Source organism: Staurois parvus, unplaced genomic scaffold (assembly GCF_062004578.1).
Source record: "Staurois parvus isolate SC_StPar_1 unplaced genomic scaffold, SC_StPar_1.0 ptg000251l, whole genome shotgun sequence".
Classification (NCBI taxonomy): Eukaryota; Metazoa; Chordata; class Amphibia; order Anura; family Ranidae; genus Staurois; species Staurois parvus.
Genome location: NW_028318047.1, coordinates 2,763,066 through 2,790,131, shown reverse-complemented (window position 1 = coordinate 2,790,131; position 27,066 = coordinate 2,763,066). Strand labels below are relative to the sequence as shown.

The 27,066-nt window shown below is 39.7% G+C and overlaps 1 protein-coding gene across 1 annotated transcript in view; it reads left to right on the top strand.

Annotated features, from left to right (window-relative positions):
* CERKL (CERK like autophagy regulator) overlaps positions 1 to 27,066 on the top strand; it is a 184,085-nt gene that overhangs the window by 147,849 nt on the left and 9,170 nt on the right. The window contains exons 6-12 of the mRNA XM_089680833.1: positions 9,417 to 9,491; positions 13,390 to 13,567; positions 15,374 to 15,442; positions 19,671 to 19,702; positions 19,785 to 19,893; positions 20,511 to 20,607; positions 25,973 to 26,157. Of these exons, the coding sequence (XP_089536959.1) occupies positions 9,417 to 9,491; positions 13,390 to 13,567; positions 15,374 to 15,442; positions 19,671 to 19,702; positions 19,785 to 19,893; positions 20,511 to 20,607; positions 25,973 to 26,157 (745 nt within the window). The remainder of the gene's footprint in view (positions 1 to 9,416; positions 9,492 to 13,389; positions 13,568 to 15,373; positions 15,443 to 19,670; positions 19,703 to 19,784; positions 19,894 to 20,510; positions 20,608 to 25,972; positions 26,158 to 27,066) is intronic.

Sequence of the window (27,066 nt, the reverse complement as noted above, 5' to 3'; positions counted from 1 at the left end):
GGCGCGTTCTGGAAGGACATCATCTGATGCCCTCCCAGAACTGGACAACCACGCTGTAGCCATCATTTGGCTATAGCCCGCTTATCAAGTGGTTAAAATATATGTAAACCTTCACCTTGTAAAGCAACCCATTAAATTTAAAATAGAACTGAAAGGCAAAACATTTGTGTATACATATAAACAACATTATAAATACCTTTTTTCCACTTTTTTATATTCATACCCTCTGTTTTCAGCTTCATAAGGAGCTGGGGGATGAGAAACAACAGAACACCGGTCTTCACAGTGAATAGCTGTGGTGGAGGGGGGGCGTGTCAGCACAAGTTTAACATTGCACAGCCAGAAAACTGATCATGTTGTGCTCTCCTGCCTAGTGTGGTCAGTTCTTATTAGGAAAACAGAGGAAAGGCAGGAACAGGTATTTCACGTAATAGAAAGAATACAAAGAGAATAGAATAACTTTTTCAAACAAGTACATGGTACAGCAGGCACATATCAAGAATATAAAATGATGTGGTAACATATTCTGTAACTGCCTGTTTTCAGATGACACGTGTGTCAATTTGTCCTGCACTTTGACTGTTTGTAACTGTCATTGATAAATATGTGAATACAGTGTAAACTCATCTAAGAAAAAATATTACTGGAAACTAAACTATTACATTGCCCTTCAACTCATTAATAAAGCAAATATGACTGTTCTTTTCTGTTTGCAGTGGAATTAATATAATCAGTGTGTATCGCCTAGTGTAAATAAAGAATATGACATTCTCGTGGCATTCTCATACTCAAGTGGAAGCCACACATAGGAGTCAATTTGTTTTTTAGCTGCATTTTTCTTGGTGGTTGCTAATGTATTGGTAATTCACACTAATGGGGGTTATCCAGTGTATTAAGCTTTCTCAGATAAAGAAGCTTTGCAAGCTAGAATGCGTTTAGATGGAAGGTTAAATGTATTTAATATTTATATTGTTTGCTGAAAAAAAGGTTTTATGTCAGTGTTACAAACCTATGTTGTTTTATAATCACAAATGCAACCATATAAAGCATTCTCAGTGAGAGGATAATATTTTAGTTAAAATCAAGCTTTACCTCTTTTTTTGTTGCCACCAGCAGAAGTGTGCCCCTTAGTGCAATGAGGGGTGGTGTATTAAAAGAGGAAAGAAATCATTGTTAAAAATGTAACAAAAATATTCTGAGCAATGAGTTATGTGATGGATGATCATATGTGCTAAACAATGTAAAAAAAGCCAATAGAGAATATTGGGCACATCTCCTAATTTAACTAATGGTGTTTTTTTGTGTTGGTACTTGTCATACTGGGATACCCAGGGACTCTGGAATACTACCTCATTTTTAGGTCGCGACCCATTACTTGAGAAACATGGCTGTAGATGCATATTTGTGTTGTGAAACCTGTGCAGTATTTATAGTCTTTTAGTTGGTAAAATTTAATTTCCAAAAACATGTCATGATTGAGCACATGTGTAATGATCCAAATTTTCACTCTTGGATTATAAGTGCAGCCTTACTTCTCAAGTTACTTTTTTTTTTTTACTTCCCCCTTGTCAGAGGTGAAGAGATAACAGACAATCAAAAAACTGTAATATAAAGGTGTCTCGGGATCACACAAAAGAAAGCTAAAGGGTTTGTTAATATTTTTACCTTCTCCGGCAGCCTGTAAAGAATGTCTCTTATGAGCTCTGATCTCACAAAGAAGGTAGGCCATCCTTCACTGAGGCCTTATAACCTGAGATTAGAATGACCACTAGAGATTAGAAATGAATAACAGGATATGCACCAATCCATGTGGGAAGTATAGGACAACTAGAACCCCTGCCAGCACTTTATTTCTGTCTGTGTCCTTATTGCATGTTTTCCCTCACTTCCTGTCTACTGAAACCATTGTCACTGAGGCAGGACATGAGTGAAATCTCTCTAACAAAGTTTTGCAGACCGAAAAACCTGAATAAGAGTTATGGTCAATTCCTACTGTATCCAAAACTAAAAAATACACTTTGTCTGGACTTGTTTTGGACATTCATCTGGTTGTATTGATAGCATTAATTTTCTAAGATGAATTAACCCTATGTATAATGCAGCAGATGGGGAAATCTGGTTCGAATCTAAAAGTGACATTTGAATCTTGTTTGATATTGGAATCTCTCTTATGTTGTATGAGATTGTTGTTTGGCAAGCTTATGTGAGTTTAAATGTGATGGGAGAATTTTGTATACCATTTTCAAAGAGGATTTGCCCTTTTTAAGCTAGCATTTTCAAAGAGGATTTGCCCACTATTTTAAGAAAGTTCACCCATCATTTTCAAACAAGATTCGCCCAAGAGCAGATACATTTAAGATAATTATCTTAAATCTTTGTAAATGATTTCTTTTTGTTTTTGGAATCTCTCTATTATAATAGAGAGATTCCAAAAACAAAAAGAAATCATTTACAAGTAGTCCCCTAAGGGTACAGATTATTATGAACTTACAAATGACCGTCCCTGACTGGGTCAATATAAGTCCAGGTATAAACACATTCCTAGGGATGTGAGGAATGCATGCTACATGCGTTATAAAAGCTAGAAGCTCATGTGTGTCCAAAGCCCATATAACAAAATATTCATCTACAAAGGTTTCATCAAGATATAAATAAAAAAAATAAAATACAGTAGACTATTGGAATTGCCATTTATCACAGAGATTTTATAAATGTGTTAGTGTGGCCATTTATCAATAGAAGAACGCATCATAATTTTGTTTTCTATTAAGGCTATGCAACGTATGCTGCTACACTGGCTTGGATATTGTGCAGCCATTTATTACTAATGCCTGAACATATGGCGAGTCCTGAAGCCACTCTGTTGGCTATTTCCATTGGCATTTGTTGCTGTGGAATCCATTTAAGCAGCCAAATAGGCTATGTTGGAGAGGGGCACCACAAAGGCATTGATGGCAAAAATAAATAGGTAAACATTATGCATATATAAAGAAGGACATGCATTCATGCTTATAAATATTACAGCGAGCATAAATGGAGATTGCCTAAAATAGAAATCATAACCACTCATGCCCACGTGTGCAACCTGGGATGCAGTGAAAATTTTGACATGAACAAATATTGCAGGTTGACATCATAGCAGCTGTGCAGTTTAGCCAGCTTGTCATGATTCCACAGGCTCTTGTTTGAATCTCCCTATTTGAAATCTGTGCTTGCTTTAATAATAACCAAAACCAAAGCAATTTATATTCAATATTTTTCAGTTTCATGAAATGATGCACATTAGTGTATTGCTTACAAATTAATTCTGTAAGTGACCCAGCTTATTATTATTATACAGGATTTATATAGCGCTAATAGTTTGCGCAGTGCTTTACAAATTGAAGGTAGACATTACAATTACAATGCAATTTGGTACAAGAGGAAACAGAGGGCCCTGCTCGTTAGAGCTTACAATCTAGAAGGAAGGGCTGAGTGATACAAAAGGTAATAGCTGTGCTGGATGAGCTGATGGAAGAAATAAAAGGCAGTGTACTAATCAGAAGCAGGATAGGCTTCTTTAAAGAGAAAGGTTTTCTGGGATTGTCTAAAGGTGGATAGATTAGCAGATAGTCGGACAGATTGGGATAGGGAGTTCCATAGGATGGGAGTAGCTCGGGAGAAGTCCTGGAGGCGAGCATGGGAGAAGGTGACACGGCAACTAGAGAGCAGAAGGTCTTGGGAGGATCGAGAAGAGCAGTTTGGTTGATATTTTGAGACCAGGTTGGTGATGTAGCTGGGGACAGAGTTGTGGATGGTCTTTGTTAGTTTTTAATTTTTTTCGTTGTGCGAGTGGAAGCCAGTGAAGGGATTGGCAAAGAGGGGTAGCAGACACTGAGTTGTAAGGTGGATGAGCTTGGCAGCAGAATTCATTATAGACTGGAGGGGGGATAGCCTATGTAAAGGTAAGCCAATGAGGACGGAGTTGCAGTAGTTGAGGCGAGAGATAAACAGGGAGTGAATTAGGAGCTTATTAAAAGGAACAAGTAAAATTAAATTAAAGTATATCCACTTACAAATAGTGTTCATGTGAAAGAAGTGTGGGTGGGCCCCATTTATAAATAAAACTACAAATACTAATTATTATTATTAAATAAATAGATAAATAATCGAAATAAATAAATATATATTTGTTATAAATACACACACTCAGCGCCACTTTATTAGATACACCTGTTCAATTGCTTGGTAACACAAATTGCAAAACAGCCAATCACATGGCAGCAACTCAGTCCATTTTGGCATCTAGATGTGGTGAAGATGACTTGCTGCAGTTCAAACTGAGCATCAGAATGGGGAAGAAAGACGATTTAAGTGACTTTGAATGTGGCATGGTTGTTGGTGCCAGAGGGGCTGTTCTGAGTATTTCAAAAACTGCTGATCTGCTGGGATTTTCACGCACAACCATTTACTACCATTTAGTGAGAGTGGTCTGAAAAAGAGAAAATATCCAGTGAGTGGCAGTTGTGTGGATGTAAATGCCTTGTTAATGTCAGATGTCAGAGGAGAATAGGCAGACTGATTTGAGATGATAGAAAGGCAACAGTAACTCATGTCAATATGGACCAAAATCCTGAGGAATGTTTCCAACACCTTGTTGAATCTATGCCACGAAGAATTAAGGCAGCTCTGAAGGGAAAAGGGGGTCTAACCTGTTAGTAGCAAGGTGTACCTAATAAAGTGGCCATGAATTAGAGCGGAGACTGTGAGCCAGGCCTTCTCATCTGACATGAGTGCCTGACCTCACAAATGTGCTTCTAGAAGAATGGTCAAACATTCCCATAGACACACTCCTAAACCTTGTGGACAGCCTTCTCAGAAGAGTTGAAGCTGTTTTCGCTGCAAAGGGTGGGCCAACTCAATATTGAACCCTACAGACTAAGAATGCCATTAAAGTTCATGTGTGTGTAAAGGCAGGCATCCCAATACTTTTTGCAATATAGTGTGTGTGTATGTGTATATATATATATATATATATATATATATATATATATATATACAGTTGTGTTCAAAATAATAGCAGTGTTTTGAAAAAAGTGAATAAAGCTCAAAATCCTTCTAATAGCTTTTATTTCCATACACACAAATGCATTGGGAACACTACACATTCTATTCCAAATCAAAACATGAAGAAAAATATGTCAAATTTGTGTTGTTCCTCTAAAAAAAATTGAAGAAAAGTGAATATTAGACTGTTCAAAAAAATAGGAGTGTTTGTATTCTTCTTTACAAACTCAAACATTCACTATATAAACTGAAAAATGTTTGAAGATTTTGCTTTCCTTTGAATCACTTTATTAATATTTCATTGTATAAGCACTGTTTTTTCAACAGTGGGACTTTGCGGGGGCTTCTTGCAGATAGCTTGGCTTCACATAGGCGTCTTCTAATTGTAACAGTACTCACAGGTAACTTTAGACCACCTTTGATCTTTCTGGAGCTGATTGTTGGCTGAGTCCTTGCCATTTTGGCTATTCTATCCATTCCAATGGTAGTTTTTCGCTTTCTTCCACGTCTTTCAGGTTCTGTTTGCCTTTTTAAAGCATTTGCGATCATTTTAGCTGAGCAACCCATCATTTTCTGCACTTCTTTATATGTTTTCCCCTCTCCAATCAACTTTTTAATCAAGGTACGCTGTTCTTCTGAACAATGTCTGGAACAACCCATTTTCCTCAGAATTTCAGAGAGAAATGCACTGTAACCAGCATGTACAACATTTTCTGCCTTCCTTCCTTAAATAAGGGCAATAATTGCCACCTGTTTTTCAAAGAATGAATGACCTCACTAATAGAACTCCACACTGCTATTATTTTAAACTGCCCCTTTCAATTAGTGATTCAATTACACAGAATCAGCAGCATGCATGTCATGACTGTTGGGTCTGTTGGATTTCTATTACTCTACTACACCTGCTAGTAAATTATTTGCCATGTAGAAATATAATTTCTACCAAAAACAATGATTGATCAGGTTAGTGATGTCTGACTGCTATTATTTTGAACACAACTGTGTGTATATATATATGTATAAAAATAAATGTTATGCTTATGGGAAAAGTAAAACGCAATGAGTGTAATATCAGCGGGTACTGCGTACTTGCTGAGGGTCTGTCTCAATCAACAACTGTACCTGCAAGCTACTAGAGACTGCCTAGCCACTGGTTTGCCACTGATTGGAGACCACAGTGTCTTTAATAATGTAAAAACATAAACAGGAATTTATCTAAATTAATGAAAGACTAAATGTGACTGGTTAACGTGAGATAGTACACATCACTGATCTCTGCAATGTTTGATTAAATAAGCCAATGTATGTATTTATTGCTATCTACATATTTCATAGGCAGTAATAACTTTAGGGTAAAGAATGTAAGTCTGCAGCTTGAACTAGAACATCATTGGCTTCAAAATGAATTACAAGATAATAAAACACTTCCTAGGGGTTGTTAATTTTTCAGATATTTCTAGGCAAAATACTAAAGTGTTGGTTAGCTTTTCAGGAGAAGTTTAGACATGCTTGAGTGGCAAGTCATTACATCACATTTATCTCTTTGGTGTGGGAGACATTAACAGCCTTATGAATATTCATGTCATCTGGTTAATTAACTTAATTGTTCAGTAGAAAGTGCTTTCTCATCCAAGGACATTCTTTATTTCTGTCTTGCAAATCTAAGTTAAATAATCATCCTTGTCTGATGTATTTTCTATCTTTTTTAAATTGAAAAGTACGAATATAAAGGCTCTCATGGTCTGATAGCACATTTAAAGTGTGTTTGAAGTATTTATCAGTGTTTTAATGCAATATTGTGCTTTTTTTGCTGTCATGTTCTAAACACAAGATGGGTTTTGACAAAGACACTGTGACAGGCATGAGACTGGGGTTGGCATATGCCCCAGAAGTGGCTTTTTACTGCATAGTCCACTGTAATATTGTGTCCTTATGTCTATAAACACCATGGTTTTATAAAAACAGTCACTATATTTTATTGTATGACAGACAGGTTGGGTCTGGTGAATGGGTGGAATTTAGGGCATGAAAAAGGGTTGTGCCTGTAGGCTTCCGTTCTCTAGATCCAGCTAGATACACAGGGCAGTGAGCCGCTCCAAGCTCTAATCATCAAACCCCAGGTGGTATCCGGCAATAGTGTCCAGACATCCAATGCAAAATGAATTGGCTGCACTCTGTCATGTAATTTAATCCAATTAATACACTACAGTTTGCACCATTGTAATGGTTATCCTATTTTTATTGTTTTACTTTATTTCTGATCTTTTGGCTGTAAAAATTAAAATCTTCGTAATCATTCTTTATTATGAATTTGAGATGGGATAGGAGAAGGCGGATTACCCAACACAATCAAGGGGATCCTAGAACCTTTCAGCTAGCAGACACTGGGTGGGTTTCAGTTTCCAGGGGCATCACACAGCAGTAACAAATAGGCAATTCAAGAGTCCAGCTCCTTGACTCTAGCAAAAACTACCAAACTACCAGGCCAGCTCTTTAGGCCCAGGCTCTGGGGCCTTCCTCTACACATACTATCCAGTTCTTTCAGAGAACCTCTCCTTGAAATAGAGGGCTACTAAAGGACCACTCCAGAACAGTGCCTCTCTTTTTTTTGTCAAAGCCTGAGCCATGCTACTGGTGACTAATTTGCTATGGGTTGGCCAATTGATAAGAGAGGACTCTCTGTACATACACAGTCACAGAACTCTGGATCCTTCTCAACAAAGTCTGGTAGGTGGTGTGATACAGATTGTCCCTGGGCATAGAGTTGCTCTGCTGACTGAACCTGCATGGTGTCATTCAGTTGCTGCTCCCCTACCGTTGAGTGAGATAACATATAAACCAACAAGGTGGCAGAAACATAGGAGCAAATGAGTGTTCTTTTTATTGGTCATGTTTCTAGCACATTACTAGATAGGATCACTATTGTGATAAGGAGCTAACTTGTCTCTTGACCTCTTCCCGCCCGCCCCAGCGTCTCTTTAATAAGTTACTTCACTGACACATCATAAATGCTGTAGGTGCTGTTAATGTGCGGTTACTGAGCATTACTGTTGAAATCAATGGAGGTGGCTGACAAGCATCGATCCCACATGAAAGCGACATGCTGCTTCATTTTTACCACAACACAGTTCTACTGCTCCTGTGTGAACAGCACTGTTTGGTGCCCATTGTAATATTCATGGCAGGTATTGAAGGGCAGTCATGAAGCTTTTAGAATGATAAATAAATGCCACATAAACACAGGGTATTGACGAACATGTTAATGAGCCCTAAAGGAAATTGCTACTAGGGGAATGTAAGTCTTTAGAGCCAGTTGAACTCACTCATCATTTCCAGGCATTTTGTTGCTGTTTTAAAGACACAATCTTCAGCAGCTGCAGTGTTTTTCAATTAGGACTATTCACACAGGGTGTTGTGTCTAGGGGCATCTTTATAAAGCTCCTGCTTTACATTTTCATAGCATATTTAAGCATTTTACCTTCTATTGTGGTGCATCCAAAACACTTGCTAATACTTGGTTCTAGAATTGCACCGATAGCGGTAGCGGTGCCAATACTAAGCATTTGCACTAGTACCTGAAACTGATACTGATATACAAAATGAATGGGCTCAAATCGCATTGCATAGAATTGTATGTTATTTGAACTGAAATCGTGCTACTTCAGCTGAAGAAGCAGTGCGATTCCTGTCCGAATCACATGCGGTTTCCCTGGTGCAATTTGCGGTGCGATTTGAGCCATTCATTTTGTATAGCTCAAATTACATTTCAAATTGCACCATGCCCATAGGGAAACTGCATGTGATTCAGACATGAATCGCACTGCATTCCTGTTCAAATCACATTTGATTATTTGCAGTGCGATTTGAGCCCATTCATTTTGTATGCACTCAAATCGCACCACCAAGGTATTGAATCGTTATCAGCAAGTACTTGAGCACAAGTATCAGTACTCATACTCTCCAATAAATAAACGGTATCTGTGCAACCCTGCCATTGGCTCCTGCTGCTGTCAATCACAGCCAGTGAGCCAGTGAGGAGAGATCGGGGTGGAACCGAGCCACACTCTGTGTTTTATGAACAATGTCCATTCACAGGAGCTTGGCCCAGGAGCAAGCCTGCTCTAGTGCCCTCATAGCAAGCGGTTTGCTATTGGGGGCACTCGACTGGGGGGAGGAACCATGACGGCCAACGGAGGACCCAAAGAGAAGAGGATCAGGGCTGCTCTGTGCAAAACCATTGCATGGAGCAGGTACTGTAACTATACCATGTTTGCAGTTCTTTTTTAATTGTAACCTTTAGCATTTACTTTAAGTGTTGTTAATATTATTGCATGTGCTTCTTGTTTACTTTTATGCATTTGATTTTCTAGGTACCACCAATGTCTTGGCCTATTCTCTGCATGGAATCAGACACTATGTAACTGCAGCATTGCACATCATTATGGGTAAGTGTTTTTCTTTGGGTAATTATAGACATTAAAGTAAACTTGTCCCAGATCTGGGTAATTCAAACTGAGCACAGCCCTACTCTCTCTCATTTACCAAGCCTTGCATTTGCTCTTTTAATGTTGTAAATGGCTCCGCTGGCCAACAGCAAGGCTTGAGATTGAGGGGAACAGGGTTAGGCTCAGTGTTTACAGGAGCAGTTTGGATTTTCATTTGTATATAATTTCAGCTGTCAGTATAAGAGAATCTTTAAAGTATAACTTTAGCCTCAACCATTTTTGTCTTGATTTGGATAGAAGCAAGAAGGGTTAGAAGCACTGTCAGTTTTTATTGGTGTCTTTGTAGGATTTTTCCTCTCACTTCTTGCTGTTGAGACTGCACAAGAGCAGGATGTCTCTTCTTGGGATAAATGCAGCACTTTTGTTAAGAGTACAGAAGGGTTAGAAACTGTCTTAGCTATTTGTTGCTGCCCGTGTCCCCTTTGAAGGGATAGGGATAGCCTGTTGTCAGTGGACAGGAAGTAGAGAAATTCTCTGTGTGATGCAGAGATCTCTCCCATTGATCAGCATCCATTGGCTGAAAGAGCTGATCAAATGCTGGTTTTCCAGCAGGACCGTTCAACGGCCTAGCTTCTGTTGAGAAGTCAGGGGTACACACGGACCAAAAGTCATCCGGTTCCCACTGAACCAGCCAATTTTCCGTCTGTATATACCCAGCTTTACTTTCATTTAATTTTCAGTGATACTTCAGTTGTAACAGTGGACTTCATGAGGACCTTGAGATACACAGTATTGTCTTGGAGCATTATAAAATATTTGATTTTATGTTCAAATACACTTCTATAAATATATTAAATCAGAACTACAGGCAACAAGTTACAACTTTCTCCCTGATTATACCAGCGTAAAGCCTTAACTTTTATTAACAAATGTGAAAACCAATGTACCTACCCTTAATTCTATTTTGATATCTGCCTCTGATAGTCCTTTGTGGCTCTGCTGTAAGTTCAGACCTGCAGGATCATGGGAGGGTCAAGAAGTACTCTTCATCACTACTGCTTAAATTGGGCATCCCCATAGGACTATACAGATAATGACATGCATTGGCAATGATTGACTGTAGCTGCCACTCACCTGTCCCACAATCCAGTGGTGTACTCACTGCAGCCGGTTTCACTCGCTGTCCTCGCTCCCCAGTGCCGGCATCTTAAGTGTGGGCACCTGGCTGTGACAACGTCTGCTTACGATTGCCTAGGTAATCATAGCAGAAGTGAGAGCAGGTACTTGTCAAAAATGGGTACCCACCCCCCCCCCCTTCCCAAATGTGCTAATTCCTCACAGGGATTGGGGGACCGGTACTTAAAGTGGAACTTCCCCTTTTGGGTGGAGCTCTGCTTTCGGCTTCTTGACTAATTGGAGTTCTGCTTTAATTTAAATTCTAACTAAAAGAAAAACTTTTTTTATTCTAGTTTTGGATAGAGTGGAAAGGGATTAGAACTCCTGTCAGGTTTTTTGTCTGTGTTCCTAGTGGAGAGATCCACACTCTCTATTAGTCCTGTTTACCATTATCACCAAAAGCAAAAGAAAATACCAAACTCTTGAGTTGTCCTCAGAACAGGAATAGCAAGGCTATCTTCCAGTGAGGACACTAGTTCTGGTGACCCTGGTGACAACCAGGGATTCCCTCACTTTAGAGGGATTTTCTCTTACTTCCTTCTTTTGGCTGTGGGATAGGAAGTGAACGGAAATCTCCTCAATAGGACACAGGTGGCAAAAATAAACCATACAGGAGTTATAACCCTGTCTTACTCTATCCAAAATGAAAAAATAAATGTTTGCCTCTAGTTCTATTTTAAAGCTGAAGTTTTTTTGGGGGGATACAGTACCATGCACACTAGTAATGAGCAGTGTGCATCCCATTATCTGCAGGTGACTGCCGCTGCTAAAGTTCCTTCATGCAGTGACTCTTCACATCTGCCAGATTTTGCCTTACACAGCTGTCTTCCAGCACTGTAAGAGTCAGTTGCAGCCCCTGCTACAGAGAAAGGATAGGCCACTTGCCCAGCCCCTTCTGCCCTCTTCACTATTCACAGAATTCATATTACTATGCTCCCATACTGCATTGCGTTCTGTGTATGGGTGGTGGCATCCTGTCATTCAGTTGCTCCAGGCCTGCTTTGGTTTACGTTAACACAGCAAATGACCAGCTTGTAAATGCGCCCATTTGTACATCCAGGTGCAAAAGAGAGGTAACCAGTGTTGTGTATGCATAACACTCTCTATTCCAGGGGTCCTCAAACTACAGCCCGCGGGCCACATGCAGCCGCCGAGAACATTTATCCGTCCCGCCGGGCAGGGGCGTATCTGCCGCGAGGCAAGGGACTAGGGTTTGGCAGGTCGGGAGAGCTCGGCAGGGCTCATGCAGGAGGCAAGAGGGCGGGATCAGCAGTTCTAGAACAGGGGAAGGTGGGCTCGGCTTATGAACCCGCACCACTCACCTGGCCTTTCTGCAGCCAGCCGGCCATCTATTCTGATCAGTGCATGCAACCGTCACGGCCGGAGGGTGGAGCCTAGAGCTGACCAAGAAGAGGGGGAGCAAGAGAGGAGACTCCATCGCTGCATGTCGGGTATCACGGCCACGGACCCTAGATAAGTGCAATAGATGATCGATCCCCTCCCTCTCTCTTTCCCCCCTCTCTCCTCTCTCCCTCTCCCTCCCCCCTCCTCTCTCCCCCCCTCTCTCTCCCCCCTCTCCTCTCTCCCCCCCTCTCCTATCCCCCCTCTCTCCCCCTCCTCTCCCCCCTCTCTCTCCCCCCTCTCTCCCTCCTCCCCTCTCTCACTCCCCCTCCTCCCCTCTCTCGCTCTCTCCCCCTCCTCTCTCTCCCCCCTCCCCCTGCCTCTTTCTCTCTCCCCCTTCCCCCTCTCTCCGCCCTTCCCCCTCTCTATCCCCCCTCCCCCCCTCCTCTCTCTATACCCCCCTCCTCTCTCCCTCTCCCCTCCTCTCTCTCTCTCCCTCCTCTCTCTCTCCCCTCCTTATCTCCCCCACCCCTTCTCTCTCTCTTTGCATTGTACACAGATCTGACCCAACAAGCTGTCCTGCATTTACCGTATATTTCGCTCCATCAGACACACTTGGGGGGAAATGTCTGTGCATCTTATGGAGCGGCTGGCCCAGTGTTCCCACCGCTGTTGTATATCTGCAGTCTCTGGTCATCTGATGTACTATGTCCGCAGTCTCTGGTCATCTCATGTACTATGTCCGCAGTCTCTGGTCATCTCCTGTGCTGTGTCCGCAGTCTCTGGTCATCTCCTGTACTGTGTCCGCAGTCTCTGGTCATCTCCTGTACTATGTTCACAGTCTCTGGTCATCTCCTGTACTGTGTCCGCAGTCTCTGGTCATCTCCTGTACTATATCCGCAGTCTCTGGTCATTTCCTGTACTGTGTCCACAGTCTCTGGTCATCTCCTGTACTATATCCGCAGTCTCTGGTCATCTCATGTACTGTGTCCACAGTCTCTGGTCATCTCCTGTACTGTGTCCGCATTTGTTCATAGTTTTTTTTTGGAACTATAGTCCGGCCCTCCAACGGTCTGAGGGACAGTGAACTGGCCCCCTGTTTAAAAAGTTTGAGGACCCCTGCTCTATTCACTGTAGATTGCTTGCTCATACAAAGTGTCAGCAGTCTGAATTGTGTTTATGTAATGAGTTTGGATAACCTTTTGGGTGATTCCTATCAACATTCATATAACTTGTGGTGTCACTTCTTAGGATAGATCAGAAGTGAAATGTTCTGCACAACCTATGTTGCAGTTTTGTTAGCCTTAGTTTCTATATTTCAATGTATAAGTGAATATATTTTACTTATAAGAATGCATTAACATTTACTGTAAAATTTCAGGAAACATCCAGCTAGTAGATGCCTGCACTTTCAGCAGCAACCACAAGCTCCTGCGGTTTGGGTTTTCATCCATGTTTGGATTTGGTGGAAGGACTCTTGCTCTTGCAGAAAAACATCGCTGGATGCCCTCCAGTCAGAGAAGAGATTTTGCTGTTATTAAAACACTCGCCAACTTAAAGTAGGTTTTTTCTTTCCATAAAAGATTTTTGATATGCAGTGTGCCTCTGAATTTGCCAGCAAATTTGACTATTCCATGAAGAGTTTATTCCCTAGAAGAGCCCTTTGACTGTCATAGTTCTCTCCTCTTCTTGAAGTGTAATTACTGTCTGCTGACCAAGTGCCCCTTTTATGTAACTACTGTAAAGGTAGCAATGAATGATTTGAGTGATAGCCCTGAGTCAGTTTAGGCTACTTATGCCACATCCAAGATGGCGGTGGCCAGGAACAATCAGGGCATTTGGATCTCTACACAAGGGAGGCTTTTTACAGGTGGATAATATGCCTTCAATTCATTAAGCGCACTATAATTTTATGGGAAGATTGTTGTTGAAATGAATAGTATGGTACCAGTGTCTCCTAAAGCGTTTGTAAAGGTAATATTTTTTTTCAAAAACATAACAAACATGTCTGTACTTAATTGCTCTCTGCAATGGATTTGCAAAGAGCGCCCGCGAACATCTTCTTCCCGGGCCCTTGCCGGCACTCCTGGCTCCTCCTCTCTGTCCAGTGTCCTCACAGGAAGCCGCTTTCCATGGGGGCAGTCATGCTTGCTTGTTCCCGAGCCCTGCTGCTGCATCCATTGACACAGTCAGCGGGACTTGGCCCTGCCCCCCCACTTCCTCGTTACTGGCTTTGATTGACAGCCCAGCAAAGCTGCAGACGTGCACTGCACTGGATCAAATGAGGGCTCAGGTAAGTAAAAGGGGGGGATGCTGATGCCTAAACATTTTTACCTTGCAAGGAATGCATTAAAGGTAAAACATGTTTGGGCTGTAGAGCCACTTTAAGTTTTATCCCTTATGTGTAAAAATATTGGGACTTTCCATATATATTAGGCAGTGCTTTTTTTAATGCGCTGCATCAAAGCAAGAGGTGTAAAATAGCCCTAAATACTGTATAGATCATGCTACCTATAGTTTCAAGGGGTAAAGTATTAAATAAAAAAGGACTGCCCTAAGCCCCCACCTCTGCAAGGCATAGCAAGAATTAGAGCAAACAGGTTCCTTGAATGGTATGTCCACAGTAACATCTGTAGCATATAGTGGCTATATAACATCATTAAATGACCTGGTACACAGCCAGTACATAGACTACAACTTACAGATTAGTGTCTGAACACCAACTTATACAGGCAAGCACTGAACAGTGACACCTCTCAACAGATATATTATAAGTCAGGTGGTTGCTTACTGGAATAGTATGTTGTAAAATGTACTTCTTGTTGCCTTTCAGTACACTTGTTTTGTTCTGAACAACTTCTATAATATTTAGAAAAAGGCTTGCTCCATTTCATGTGTAAAATTTGTATACGAAGTGGCGAAATGAGAATTTCTAAGTGGATCATGACGGTTATTATGCTACTCTTATTTTCTCTATCAGCTCACCCCCGACAGTTATTACCTTTGCATCACTTTTAGTTTTTAAGCTCTAATGAGTAGGGTCCTCTGATTCCTACTGTATGAAATTGTATTGTAACTGTACTGTTTGCTGTAATGTGGTAAAGCGCTGTGCAAACTGTTGGCACTATATAAATCCTGTACAATAATACAATTGTAATTTCACTGTGTTTAGTAGTGGTGAAGCATACTAGCTTTATATCCACAAATACACCTGCATATACTATTTGTTATGTAACTAAGATATTTAGCAGTAACATATGCAGGTATATAGGACAAACCTTTTTTTGATTAAATTAATTTTAGGTGTATATGTTGAATGAAAGTTTGCAAAGAACGGTCACTGATGCATTTGTTATGTTTTACAGACCAGAAATCTGTGAACTCTCGTTTTTACCTATAAGCCATCATCAATCCAGTTTTCACGAAGAGTACAAGTAAGGAAGGAAGTTTAACTGAATAAAAAAAGCAATTACTGTGGGCCCACTATTATAAAGTAAACCTGTGGTCAGATTATAGACATTCAAGTATTTACACACTCTAAAGAAGTAGTGGATGAGTTTTAAAATAGCTCACTGAATTCTGTAGCTGCAGGCATTCTGAAGCAATTTGTTCTCAGACTTCACAGTAGGAGCACTGAAGTCTTCCAATGCACAGCACAGCTCACCCTGCTCTGCCCTCCTAGCAGTGGAACAGCAGCACAGGTTAAGGGAGAGGGAACAGAGTAAACTGAGATGCTGAAAGAATGGTTTGGATGACCTATGTGCTTCTACTTTAAATTGAGCATACGGAGGGATCAGAAAAAAACTGAGCAAAACACTTTATATAAATATCTGAATGTCACAAACTATTACTTCTGTTCAGTCCTCAAAGAAACAAATTACACTAACAAAAGCTGTTTTTAAAGAAGAAACTCCCTATGGCTGATATACAGCTAATGTACGTGTCCACAAGAGGGGCAGTAAATGAGAAGTTGGCATTTACAAGCCAGTGAATTTAAAGCCGAAGGTTAGCCAAAACAAAAAAATCCTACAGCTTTAATCACATCATTTATCTGTAGTGAAGTACAGTGCCTTGAAAAAGTATTCACCCCCCTTGTAATTTTCCACAGTTTGTCATGTTACAACCAAAAATTTAAATGTATGTAATTTGGATTTTATTCGATAGACAAACACAAAGTGGCACATAATTGTGAAGTGGAAGGAAAATGGTAAATAGTTTTCAAAATTTTTTACAAATATCTGAAAAGTGTGGTGTGCATTTGTATCAGGCCCCCTGAGTCAATTCTTTGTAGAACCACCTTTTGCTGCAATTACAGATGCAAGTCTTTTTGGGGATGTCTCTACCAGCTTTGCACATCTAGAGAGTGAAATTATTGCCCATTCTTCTTTACAAAATAGCTCACGCTCTGTCAGATTGGATGGAGAGAGTCTATGAACAGCAATTTTCAAGTCTTGTCACAGATTCTCAATTGGATTTAGGTCTGGACTTTGACTGGTTCATTCTAACACATGAATATGCTTTGATCTAAACCATTCCATTGTAGCTCTGGCTGTATGTTTAGGGTCGTTGTCCTGCTGGAAGGTGAACCTCCGTCGCAGTCTCATATCTTTTGCAAACTCTAACAGGTTTTCTTCTAAGATTGCCCTGTTTTTGGCTCCATCCATCTTCCCATCAACTCTGACCAGCTTCCCTGTCCCTGCTGAAGAAAAGCATTCTCATAACATGATGCTGCCACCACCATGTTTCACGGTGGGGATGGTGTGTTCAGGGTGATGTGCAGTGTTAGTTTTCCGCCACACATAGCATTCTGCTTTTAGGCCAAAAAGTTACATTTTGGTTTCATCTGACCAGAGCACCTTCTTTTACATGTTTGCTGTGTCCCCCACATGGCTTCTCGCAAACTGCAAACGGGTCTTCTTATGACTTTCTTCAAACAATGGCTTTCTTCTTGCCACTCTTCCATAAAGGCCAGATTTGTGGATTACACTAATAATTGTTCTGTGGACAGATTCTCCCACCTGAGCTGTGGATCTCTGCAGCTCCTCCAGCATTACCATGGGCCTCATGGCTGCTTCTCTGATTAATGCTCTGCTTTCCCGGTCTGTCAGTTTAGGTGGATGGCCATGTCTTGATAGGTTTGCAGTTGTGCCATACTCTTTCCATTTTTGGATGATGAATTGAACAATGCTCCATGAGATGTTCAAAGCTTGGGAATTTTTTATAACCTAACCAAGCTTTAAACTTCTCAACAACTTTATCCCTGACCTGTCTGGTGTGTTCTTTGCCCATCATGATGCTGTTTGTTCACTAATGTTCTCTAACAAACCTCTGAGGGCTTCACAGAACAGCTGTATTTATACTGTAATTAAATTACACACAGGTGGACTCTATTTACTAATTAGGTGACTTCTGAAGGCAATTGGTTTCACTGGATTTTAGTTATGAGTATCAGAGTAAAGGGGGCTGAATACAAGTGCATGCCACACTTCACAATTATGTGCCACTTTGTGTTGGTCTATCACATAAAATCCCAATAAAATACATTTACGCTTTTGGTTGTAACATGACAAAATGTGGAAAATTTCAAGGGGTATGAATACTTTTTCAAGGCACCGTATGTCCCATGTTGTTCAGACAGCTGAATTCTGAAGAAACTGCAGAGATGCCTGTCCTCTTCCAGTTTCTAAACTTCTGGCGCTCTGGAGGAAACGTGTCTGTTAGACTCCCTGTACTGCAATTCTACCTGAAGACCTGAAGCTGTTCACTATTGCAGCACCAGAAGTTTGGACACAGGAAGAAAACAGGCATCCCTGCATTGAAGACTTCTCCAGGGACCAGCTGCCTGCACAACGTAAGACATACTTCATTACAGGTAGTTGATATGATTAAAACTGTGGGGATTTTTTTTTATCAAAAATTCAGCGTCAGCATCTGTAGCTGTAAAATTAATAGAATAACTCCTAAAAAGAAGTATTGATGATAATTTAAAAACACATAGCTTGCTAGAATTGGTTAGACAAATGATTTATTTATTTATATACTATATAGCAAATTTTGTGGACCAGGGTAGTGCTGTGGGCATAACCCATCTTGGTTTCAATAAAGCATTTGGTACAGTTAGATCTGCAGATGGCTAAAGTGTAGAGATCAGCATTTAGTTGTAAATGGGGTTCATTAGGAACAGAGACCAATACCTAATGGTGTACCACAAGGTTCTATATTGGGTCCTGTTAAATTTAATCTAAGGTTTGGTAGGCAAGGTATGTCTTTTTTACTCATGACACAAAATTGTGCAATAGTGTTGATATTCCTGGAGGTATTTGTATCATAGAACACTATTTAGCATTGCTGGAAGATTGATCACAGCAATGGAAACTGCAGTTCAACATTTGTAATTGCAAAACGATGCATTTATAGAAAAACAATCCTAAAAATTATTGTTTTTATTGGGGGTACAATGTTGGCCGGAACTACAGAATAAAAAGATCTGAAGTTACTTATTTTAGGTGATTGCAAAGTGAGCATAGAGTGTGGGCTGGCTTTAGGAAAAGTGAATAGAATTCTAGGGTGTATCACTAGAGTGATTGCCAGCAGCAGGAAGGAAGTCTTTATTCCTGTTGTTTAGAATACTGTATCCAGCTTTGGAACCCTCACTTACAAAAATATGTTGATAAGATAGAATGAGTCCTAGACAGGTAATAAAATAGTGAAAGGACTGAGGGATAAAACAAATGAGGGGAGACTGCGGGTACTTAATATGGGACGTGACCTCAAACTAACAGGAGAAAAGTTCAAAATTAACATTGGAAAGCATTTTTTTTTACCAAAAGAGTAGTTGATGCTTGGTATAGTCTTCCAGCAGAGGTAGTAAGTGAATGTGACATACTTGTGAAAAACATAGATCTATACTCAAAACAGTCAAAAAGGTTAAAAAAAGGGTGGCAGACTTGATGGACCACATGGTCTTTGTTTCTGCTGTCACTCTTTGTTTCTATGGCTAAAGGTTTTTGGATACCTGACCATTCCACCCACTATATGTCCAAATGTATGTGCACTCCTCTAACAGTACTCTTCCATGACATGACCAGAACTGGAAAGTCCTCAGTCCTGAATACAGACTATGGGCCAGGTCTTCTCATCCAGCATAAGTAACCAGACCTCACAGGTACTTTTGTGGCTGAATTCCCTAATATGCAGTCCAGAAGTGGAGGCTGTTATTTCCACATAGCAGGGCTATAATGAGGGTGTTGGACTGGGTTGTCCAACAAGCTTATAGAGGCCTCATGGTCAAACGTTCACAAACTTATGGCCATACAGAATAAGAAATATAATGTAATTTAAGATGGATATAGACTTCTGAGAGTGGTCAGCCATACATACATAATCATACTTAAGCTACTCAGGCACTCCCATTCCAAGGAGCTGCAACATTAATGTAGAGGAAGATCGCAATGCTGCTCATTACAGGAAAATTATAGCCATCAAGGCATGTTTTCTGAATTGGAATATCCATTTGTTCTCCAGAGTGACCAGGGCAGGTGGCTGTCATCTCTTTACACTTAATTGCACTCTGTATTAAAATCCATTTTCTGTATGATCATTTAATTATTTAATACCAAGCATGTTTATACTGATATTATCATCTAATGTCTTTCCCTGTAGAAAGAAGAAAGATGAGAGTTGTATTGAGTCTGGTGAGTATCTATGCTAGAGACTGGGAAATTCATGTACTTGCTTGTAATGAGTTGTAATAACCATGTGTTTAACTTCGTCCAGAGAGCAAGGATCAATGGCAGCACATCCAGGGTCAGTTGCTGAATGTCAGCATTATGGCAATCCCATGCCTTTGTTCCATGGCCCCAAGAGGCCTGGCGCCTAATACCAGGTCAGTAGAAGCTTATAAGAATTACTCCTTTCTTCACTGCCAATTTGATTATAAACCTTTTGTAAATTGTTTCTGCAGATTGCTCCTGGATTCACCCTCTCTGTGGAGATGGGCTCTAGTCAGTCTTTAGGATTATAAGCAATTAGAGGATCTGTAAAATTAGGTCAAGTAGTTTAGCTAGAAAATTCCAAGTATTCATATTGTTATTGCATTATTTTATGAGCAAGCTAAGGATTTGTTATAGGCTAAAGATTTATGTAAAATGCACAAACAATGAAGTGTACAATTTAAACATTATGCAGCTCATATATAATACTAATATATATTTTATTTATATATAATATATACTCACTGAGCTGCATAAGTAGATATGCATGCAAAACATTTTCATTCTGCAGTTGCTTTGGATATTTATTATTTATAGAGGGACCTAGTGGCACATGCATATAATTCCTGGAGATGCTACTTTTGGCCACTATTTGATACTTTGGGTCATTGGATGCCTTTAGATGCACTTCTTAAGGTCAGAGACATCCCTTAGTGGCAGCTGTGCAATTCAGGCTCTTAAACTTTGACATCCCATAATCTACATATATTTGTGTTTATATATTCTCTAGGCTGAATGATGGAACAATGTCACTTATAGTTGCACGAAATACCTCAAGACAAGAATTTGTGAAGCACTTAAAGCGCTATGCCAGTCTGAAAAACCAGGTACTTGTTTTGATGCTTCCTTGTATTTGTTAAACAACGCATTAGATTAACATTGATGTCCTCTTAGGAAGACTTTATTTTCCGTTCCTGTCTGAGCACATTAGCCATTATGTGACTCACTTGTAAATCACCAATCAGACTAATGTAGCTTAGCCTTCTTTAATCCATCCCTCATACTATTAGTAACATAACACACTGGAGTGAATGAACTAAAGATCCAGGGCACACACAAAAAAGTATATGTAAAGACAAGGGGGAGATAAACTAGAGCAATAATTTAATCTTAAAGAACAAGCGCAGCTTTAAAAGACATTAGCTCCAAAATCCATCGCCCTGGCTGCACACCAGGAGTCTATTTTCCAGTCGAAAAACTGGACAGGTTAATTCTCAACTATAAAGCTGAACCAAACAACTGCTGATCCTGGGTACCTGATTTTTTTTTAAACTGCGAACCTATTCCACATTTGGAAATGCAACAAAATGTGTGCTTGCAGTGAGAATGAGCTCTATCCTCTATTATACCGCCCAGGTTAAAACCAATAGCTGTGGGTGGAAATGTTCTTTTAAATGGGGGTCAATTCGGAATTATTTTTGGAACGCATATATGTTCAAATAAATTCATTAACACTGAGTTATTCATTTACAAAATGACTTTATAACTCATTATTACTCATTTTCAGAGCAGGTGTTGTCTGGATAGATGGGACAATGAGGCAATTCATCCTCGCTGCTGAATTTTGCACAAAGTTTCATTTCCTGCCAAGCTTGGCTGCTGGTTGGCTCTAGCTCTCTTATTTGTAAGCTGCATGATGCCTGCTTGTCTCAGTGCTGTTCAACAAATAGTAAGAAACTGAAAAATATAATTGTGCTTTTATGCCAAGGTCTCCTGCACCCTTTTGCCACAAGGAAACACAGAGGTGTGAAGGTTCATTTAGTCAAATGGACAAAAACTGCTTCATGTTAAATTACAATCCGACTACAGTCTTCCTTCGTGTGTAATGCACACACATGGGCTTTCCTGCACTTTAACCTTCCTCGCAATGGAACTGGATGCAAAACTTTCACAATGGAATTGGATGCAGCTGTACTTGTCCCACACAGATTTACGTTAATATCACTGTGAAGACAGTGATGGGGATGGTCTTACATGCATGCTATTGAAGATGTGCATGTCAAGAAAGTAATCTCACAAGGATACCCCATATTATTATTATTATTATACAGGATTTATATAGTGCCAACAGTGTGCACAGTGCTTTACAATACAACGGGAGACAATACAGCTACAATACAGTTTAATACAAGAGGGTTAGGAGGGCCCTGCACCTTGGAGCTTACAATCTAAGAGTATATTAATGACCAATCTGAAATCCATAATATTCATTACATTTTGAAAGTCAGCCTGATTTTTTAATAAATTATAGAAGAAATTGTGGATAAGGGAAGACAAATGCCAAACACCTAACATACCTAAAGAGCAAGTTGTGTAAATTTTTACAGTCATTCTGTTAATAAGAACACACATTCCCCTGCTTCCTATAAGGCTTTGCATAAAAGATTCCTTAAAAAACGTCATCACTTAAATTGTGTTGCTTAACATAGTCTTTATAAGATACCTCTGATAAGTAGTTAAAGAACTAAAAATGCATATGATGAAATTGCTGTGCATTTTAGAACATTTTCCATTGACAACAATTCAATTACAATCAGATAAGAACTACATTTAGACAGAAAAGGCTGTGATCATTAAAAACAAAGGCAACTTGAGAGTAAAAAACTAAAAAAAAACATTCGTGTTAACAACAGTGCACTTTGCAGGAATCAAAAACATGCAAATTTGTAAAAAAAAACAGACACTAGCTTCTAGACTGGACTCTAAATTATTTGGCTTCCTCAGTTAGATGGAGTTGTTAGTGAATTTTGCATTTCTTACTATATAATGACCCCAGCAGTTTTAAAGACAAAAGGAAGTAGACCATACATTAGAGAAAAAAGATTGAACTCACTAAATGGCTAGTAAAATGGTTAATTGCTTAAAGAAATAAATATAAGCCTGGTAACATAAAGGTATATTCAGAAAATCAATAGAAATGGTTTAACCATCCTCTATATACCCCTTCATTACTAAGCCATTTTTCAGTTTTGTGATAGTTTGGCTGACAATTACTTGGCCATGCAATACTATACCTAAATTCATTTTATACCATTTTTTAGAAAGATAGAGCTTTGCTTTGATAGTATTTAACTACTAAGTGTCTTCTTTCGATCCCTTTTTGGAAATGAAGAAAAATGTTGGTACATGTATCCATAGGGTGGTACTGTGGATTTCCTATTCATAACCTGTGCCATGCCCTATTAACAATTAAAAGGAAGACTATGACTGGATGGACTTTGTAGGCACATATGCATCAAACAATGTTTGATAAAACCTTAATTATCTTTATTACAAAAATTTATATACATAAGACAGGACAAAACAATTTTGCATAAAAGTGATACTGCATATATACCACAAATTGAAAAGAGGGGTTGCACCTAATACATAAACAAATTGAAATCCTTAAGCTCCCTAGCAACTGTGTAAACTATTAGTTACCAAAAAAGATCACCGATGGCTGGGATGACCTTGAACAGCTGTATGAATATATATAATATTCCAAGTGTGAGCTATTGCGATTTCAACTGGAATTGACTCTACGTGTTTCGTAACTACATGTCGCTTCTTCAGGAGCTAGAAAGGGTGCATCTAAAACAGAGTAAGACAAAAAATTTTTGTTTAGATCTTCATATAGCTATACAACCAGAAGATATACATATACATACAATATACCACCAAAGTGTACATATATTTACAGTTGTTGTGATTATTCACAATAAAATTATAATTAGTAGTTAACCATCAGAGGAGAAGAATATGCGCTGGGGCTAATGTTCAGACATGGAGGCACATCAGGGAACCAGGGACGGCACCATATAGCACAATTACAATTTAGTAGGAATAAAACACCTTGAATTTAATTGTTGATGGCCATAGTTGAATCATAGCCATAAAACAAGATATTGGCATACAGTTATGCACTTACTATAGATACTTGAGTGAAAGAAACTGGGCCAGTTGGAGCAGGTAGTAGTAAATAGTCATCAACACTGTGAGTGGTGTACTTAAAAGCTACGATTAACAAAAAGAGAGGATTGGACATGATTACAATCTATATTCCAAAGCGCTTCAACCGCGTATGCAATGTTCTAGTACAGTGGTCTCCAAACTGCGGCCTGGGCCCGGATGCAGCTCTTTGCTTGCGTTTATCTGGCCCTTGGGGCACTATTTAATCCATTGACACCAAAGAATTCCTCCCAGTGATACCAAAAATGGGGCACAATTCCAACCAATGACACCAACGATGGGGCACAGTTCATCCCAATGATACCAAGAATGGATCCCAATGACCCCAATAATGGGGCACAATTCCTCTCACTAACACCAAAGATGGGGCATTGTTTATTCCCACTGATGCCGAGACATTTTCTGGTCCAGCCCCCCTAAAGTCTGAAGGGCAGTAAACTGGCCCTTTGCTTAGAAAGTTTGGAGACCCCTGTTCTAGTACAAAAAGTAAAATAACTTGATGCACATAGAAAGGTTGATACAGGTATTGATATAAGGGCCTAGATGTAGCAGATGTCAAGGGCTAGTCCAAATCCTGCTACAAACGCAGTAGTATAGTGGAGCTGAATTGAGCCTATAGAGTAATTTCTTCCCAATATAAAGCTAATGCTGAAAAACATTACGCTCAGAATTAGTATCTCATCTGTGCTGCATAATGGGCATATTTACACCCCCAAACATTACTCTACTCAATTTTACCTGTCATCTGGGACCCAGCTGTCTGCCACTACCTCCAGGGGGAAAAAACACCACTTCGTTGGTGCCAATGGTGCACCATACTGCTTGTCCTAAATAGCCCTGATCGAGGCGTACACGCCACAATGCGGTTTGTGGCGTCATCCGATCTGACCAGTAGTAATGCGCACATGCTTAAGGCTGACGCATGCGCAGATGGATCCAAGCTTTCCGGAAAGTCACAGACCAATCAGGGGGAAGGGCCAGAATGGGAGGAGCCAGCTCATGGGCAGATATATGTAAGCCACCTCAAAGGTCTCAGACCAATCAGGGGAAAGGACCGGGATGTCCCCACAGCACGTGCACCATCGGAGACAAGGAAGATGGACTGAGCCCAAATCTCCATACGTAAGCCACAGCACATGGTCATCACAGCAATCACAAGGTGCTGCTTGGATCAGCTCCGTATGTTGCGTCTGTGATCTAAACCATCCGATGATGGCTTAGATCACAGCCTCTAACGGGCCCCCTGGCAGCCCATGAATGTTTTCTGGAGTGACTTTTTTAAACGGCATTTCAGAAATAAACACCCATCTTCCCTCCCCACGGCACTAGGAAGTTGGTTAAAATAAGTGGTCAACAACACTTAACATAAACAGCATTGTATTCCCTACATTTTACTGAGTAACAGTGTAGGCAACACTAAGCAGAACATTTATCAATGTACCTTGCATCATAAGACTTGAATTTTTTTCTTGCTTCAAAACCTGCTACTGTAGTGCCGTACAAATGGCACCATGCAAACTGAGTTTATTTCACAGAAAAAATTATAGGGTTTTTTTTATGTACTTTACTGGACCCCTTTTATCAAAATGATAAAAAAAATTGCCTGTATCATCTTTCCACGACCAGACACAAGCATGTATACAATAACTAGAGAAAATATGAATCCAGATGTTGCTCAGAAAGACATATTGATAAATGAGACCCAGTGTGATGTTATGTGGCCATTATACATATAAATAGTGACTATATTCATTTTAAAGTTGATTTGTAATTATATTAAAGCAGTATTAAACCCAAAAACAAAATTGTAATATATTGCAACATACTAATCCATATATGTAGTAGATGAATTAGTTTTCTCTTTTTTGGCTTTTTTCCCCTTACTTTCAACTAGTGATTTGGACAGCAAGTCTGTTATTTTTAAATTTCCTTACCAGACCAAGTTGTCCAGCAAAAGTGGCAGCTAGAGGGTTGAGACAAACCGTTCAGCTTTTATTTATATATATAAAATATTTTTTGAACCCAAATGTGGAAAAAAATCTGTGAAACAGGAGTGTGTTGCTGACTGGATCACCAGGTGAAAAAGGGAAAAAAGCCACCACATTTGAGGATTGGTAGGCTGTAATATATTACATTTTTGTTTAATGCAGGTAGGATGGTGGTGGTAGCAGTGGTGAATAATGAAAATATTTAGCTCTACATTTAACCCCACTTTTAATGTGCTTTTTTTGGTATTTATAGTTTAATTTTCCATTCATGGAAACCTACTTGGTTAAAGAAGTAAAGTTACGGGCTAGAAGCACTGGATGCGATAGCAAGGACAAGCATGAACAGAATGGTGAAGTGCATTCTGTTTGCAGCGAAGATGTCCATCCATGGAATATTGATGGAGACTTACTGGAAACCTCCTCTGAGGTTCATGTCAGGTGAGTGCCAGCTATAGGTTGAGAATCAACATCCTGGGCTGGTCATGACCACACTTTATGGTGACACCAACAATGTTTTTGTAATAGACTTGGCAAATTTGAAAGCGACTAAGGACTAAACTAAGTAGCCATCTCTGTAAAGGGCTCATTAATTTTACAGAGCATGCAACAAATTACAATACTTACAATATTAAAGCCAACTTCTGGGTGTCTGACAACCTGAAAGAGAACCAGCACTGGACCGCAGGACAGGAAGCCTGCAGGGGATAGTATTAGGGCAGTTAAATGTTACAGACCAAGCTGCAGTCCAACTAACGCTAGAGAATGTTTTTTTACATTTTTGAATAAAGTATATTTAAAAAATAAATGTAATATTTTGCAGTTTAACAGTCTATAGATATGGTGGCTGTACTAGTTTCATCTGTTAAGGCAAGTTTTTTTTTTTTCTTAAATAGGTTAATGAAGGATTAGAACCCAAATCAAGTAGTTATCACTGTCTGTGTCCCCGTTAGGGAGATTCATCCTCTCTAATTATCCTGATCACCATTGTAACCAGGAATGAAAGTCTGAGTAAATCCAAAAATCACCAGAATAGGAATAGGGTGGACTGTTTTAAAGGGGACACTTGTTTCTATGACAGCTATCTAAGAGGGGATTTACCTTACATTGGAAAGATATCCTATCACTTCTTGTTGTCTACAGAACAGGAAATAAAGGAACATCTCCCTAATGAGACACATATAGCAAAAAACTGACAAGGGTTTTAACCCTCCCCCCCAGTGCTCTTGTAATTTTCTGTCTACCCTACGTAACTGAAATCTCAAACAATGGGATTTTCCTTCCCAGTTCTCTTCTGTGAACTACAAATAACTCCCTTCTATGCAATGGAGATGAGGAAGGGTATTTGTA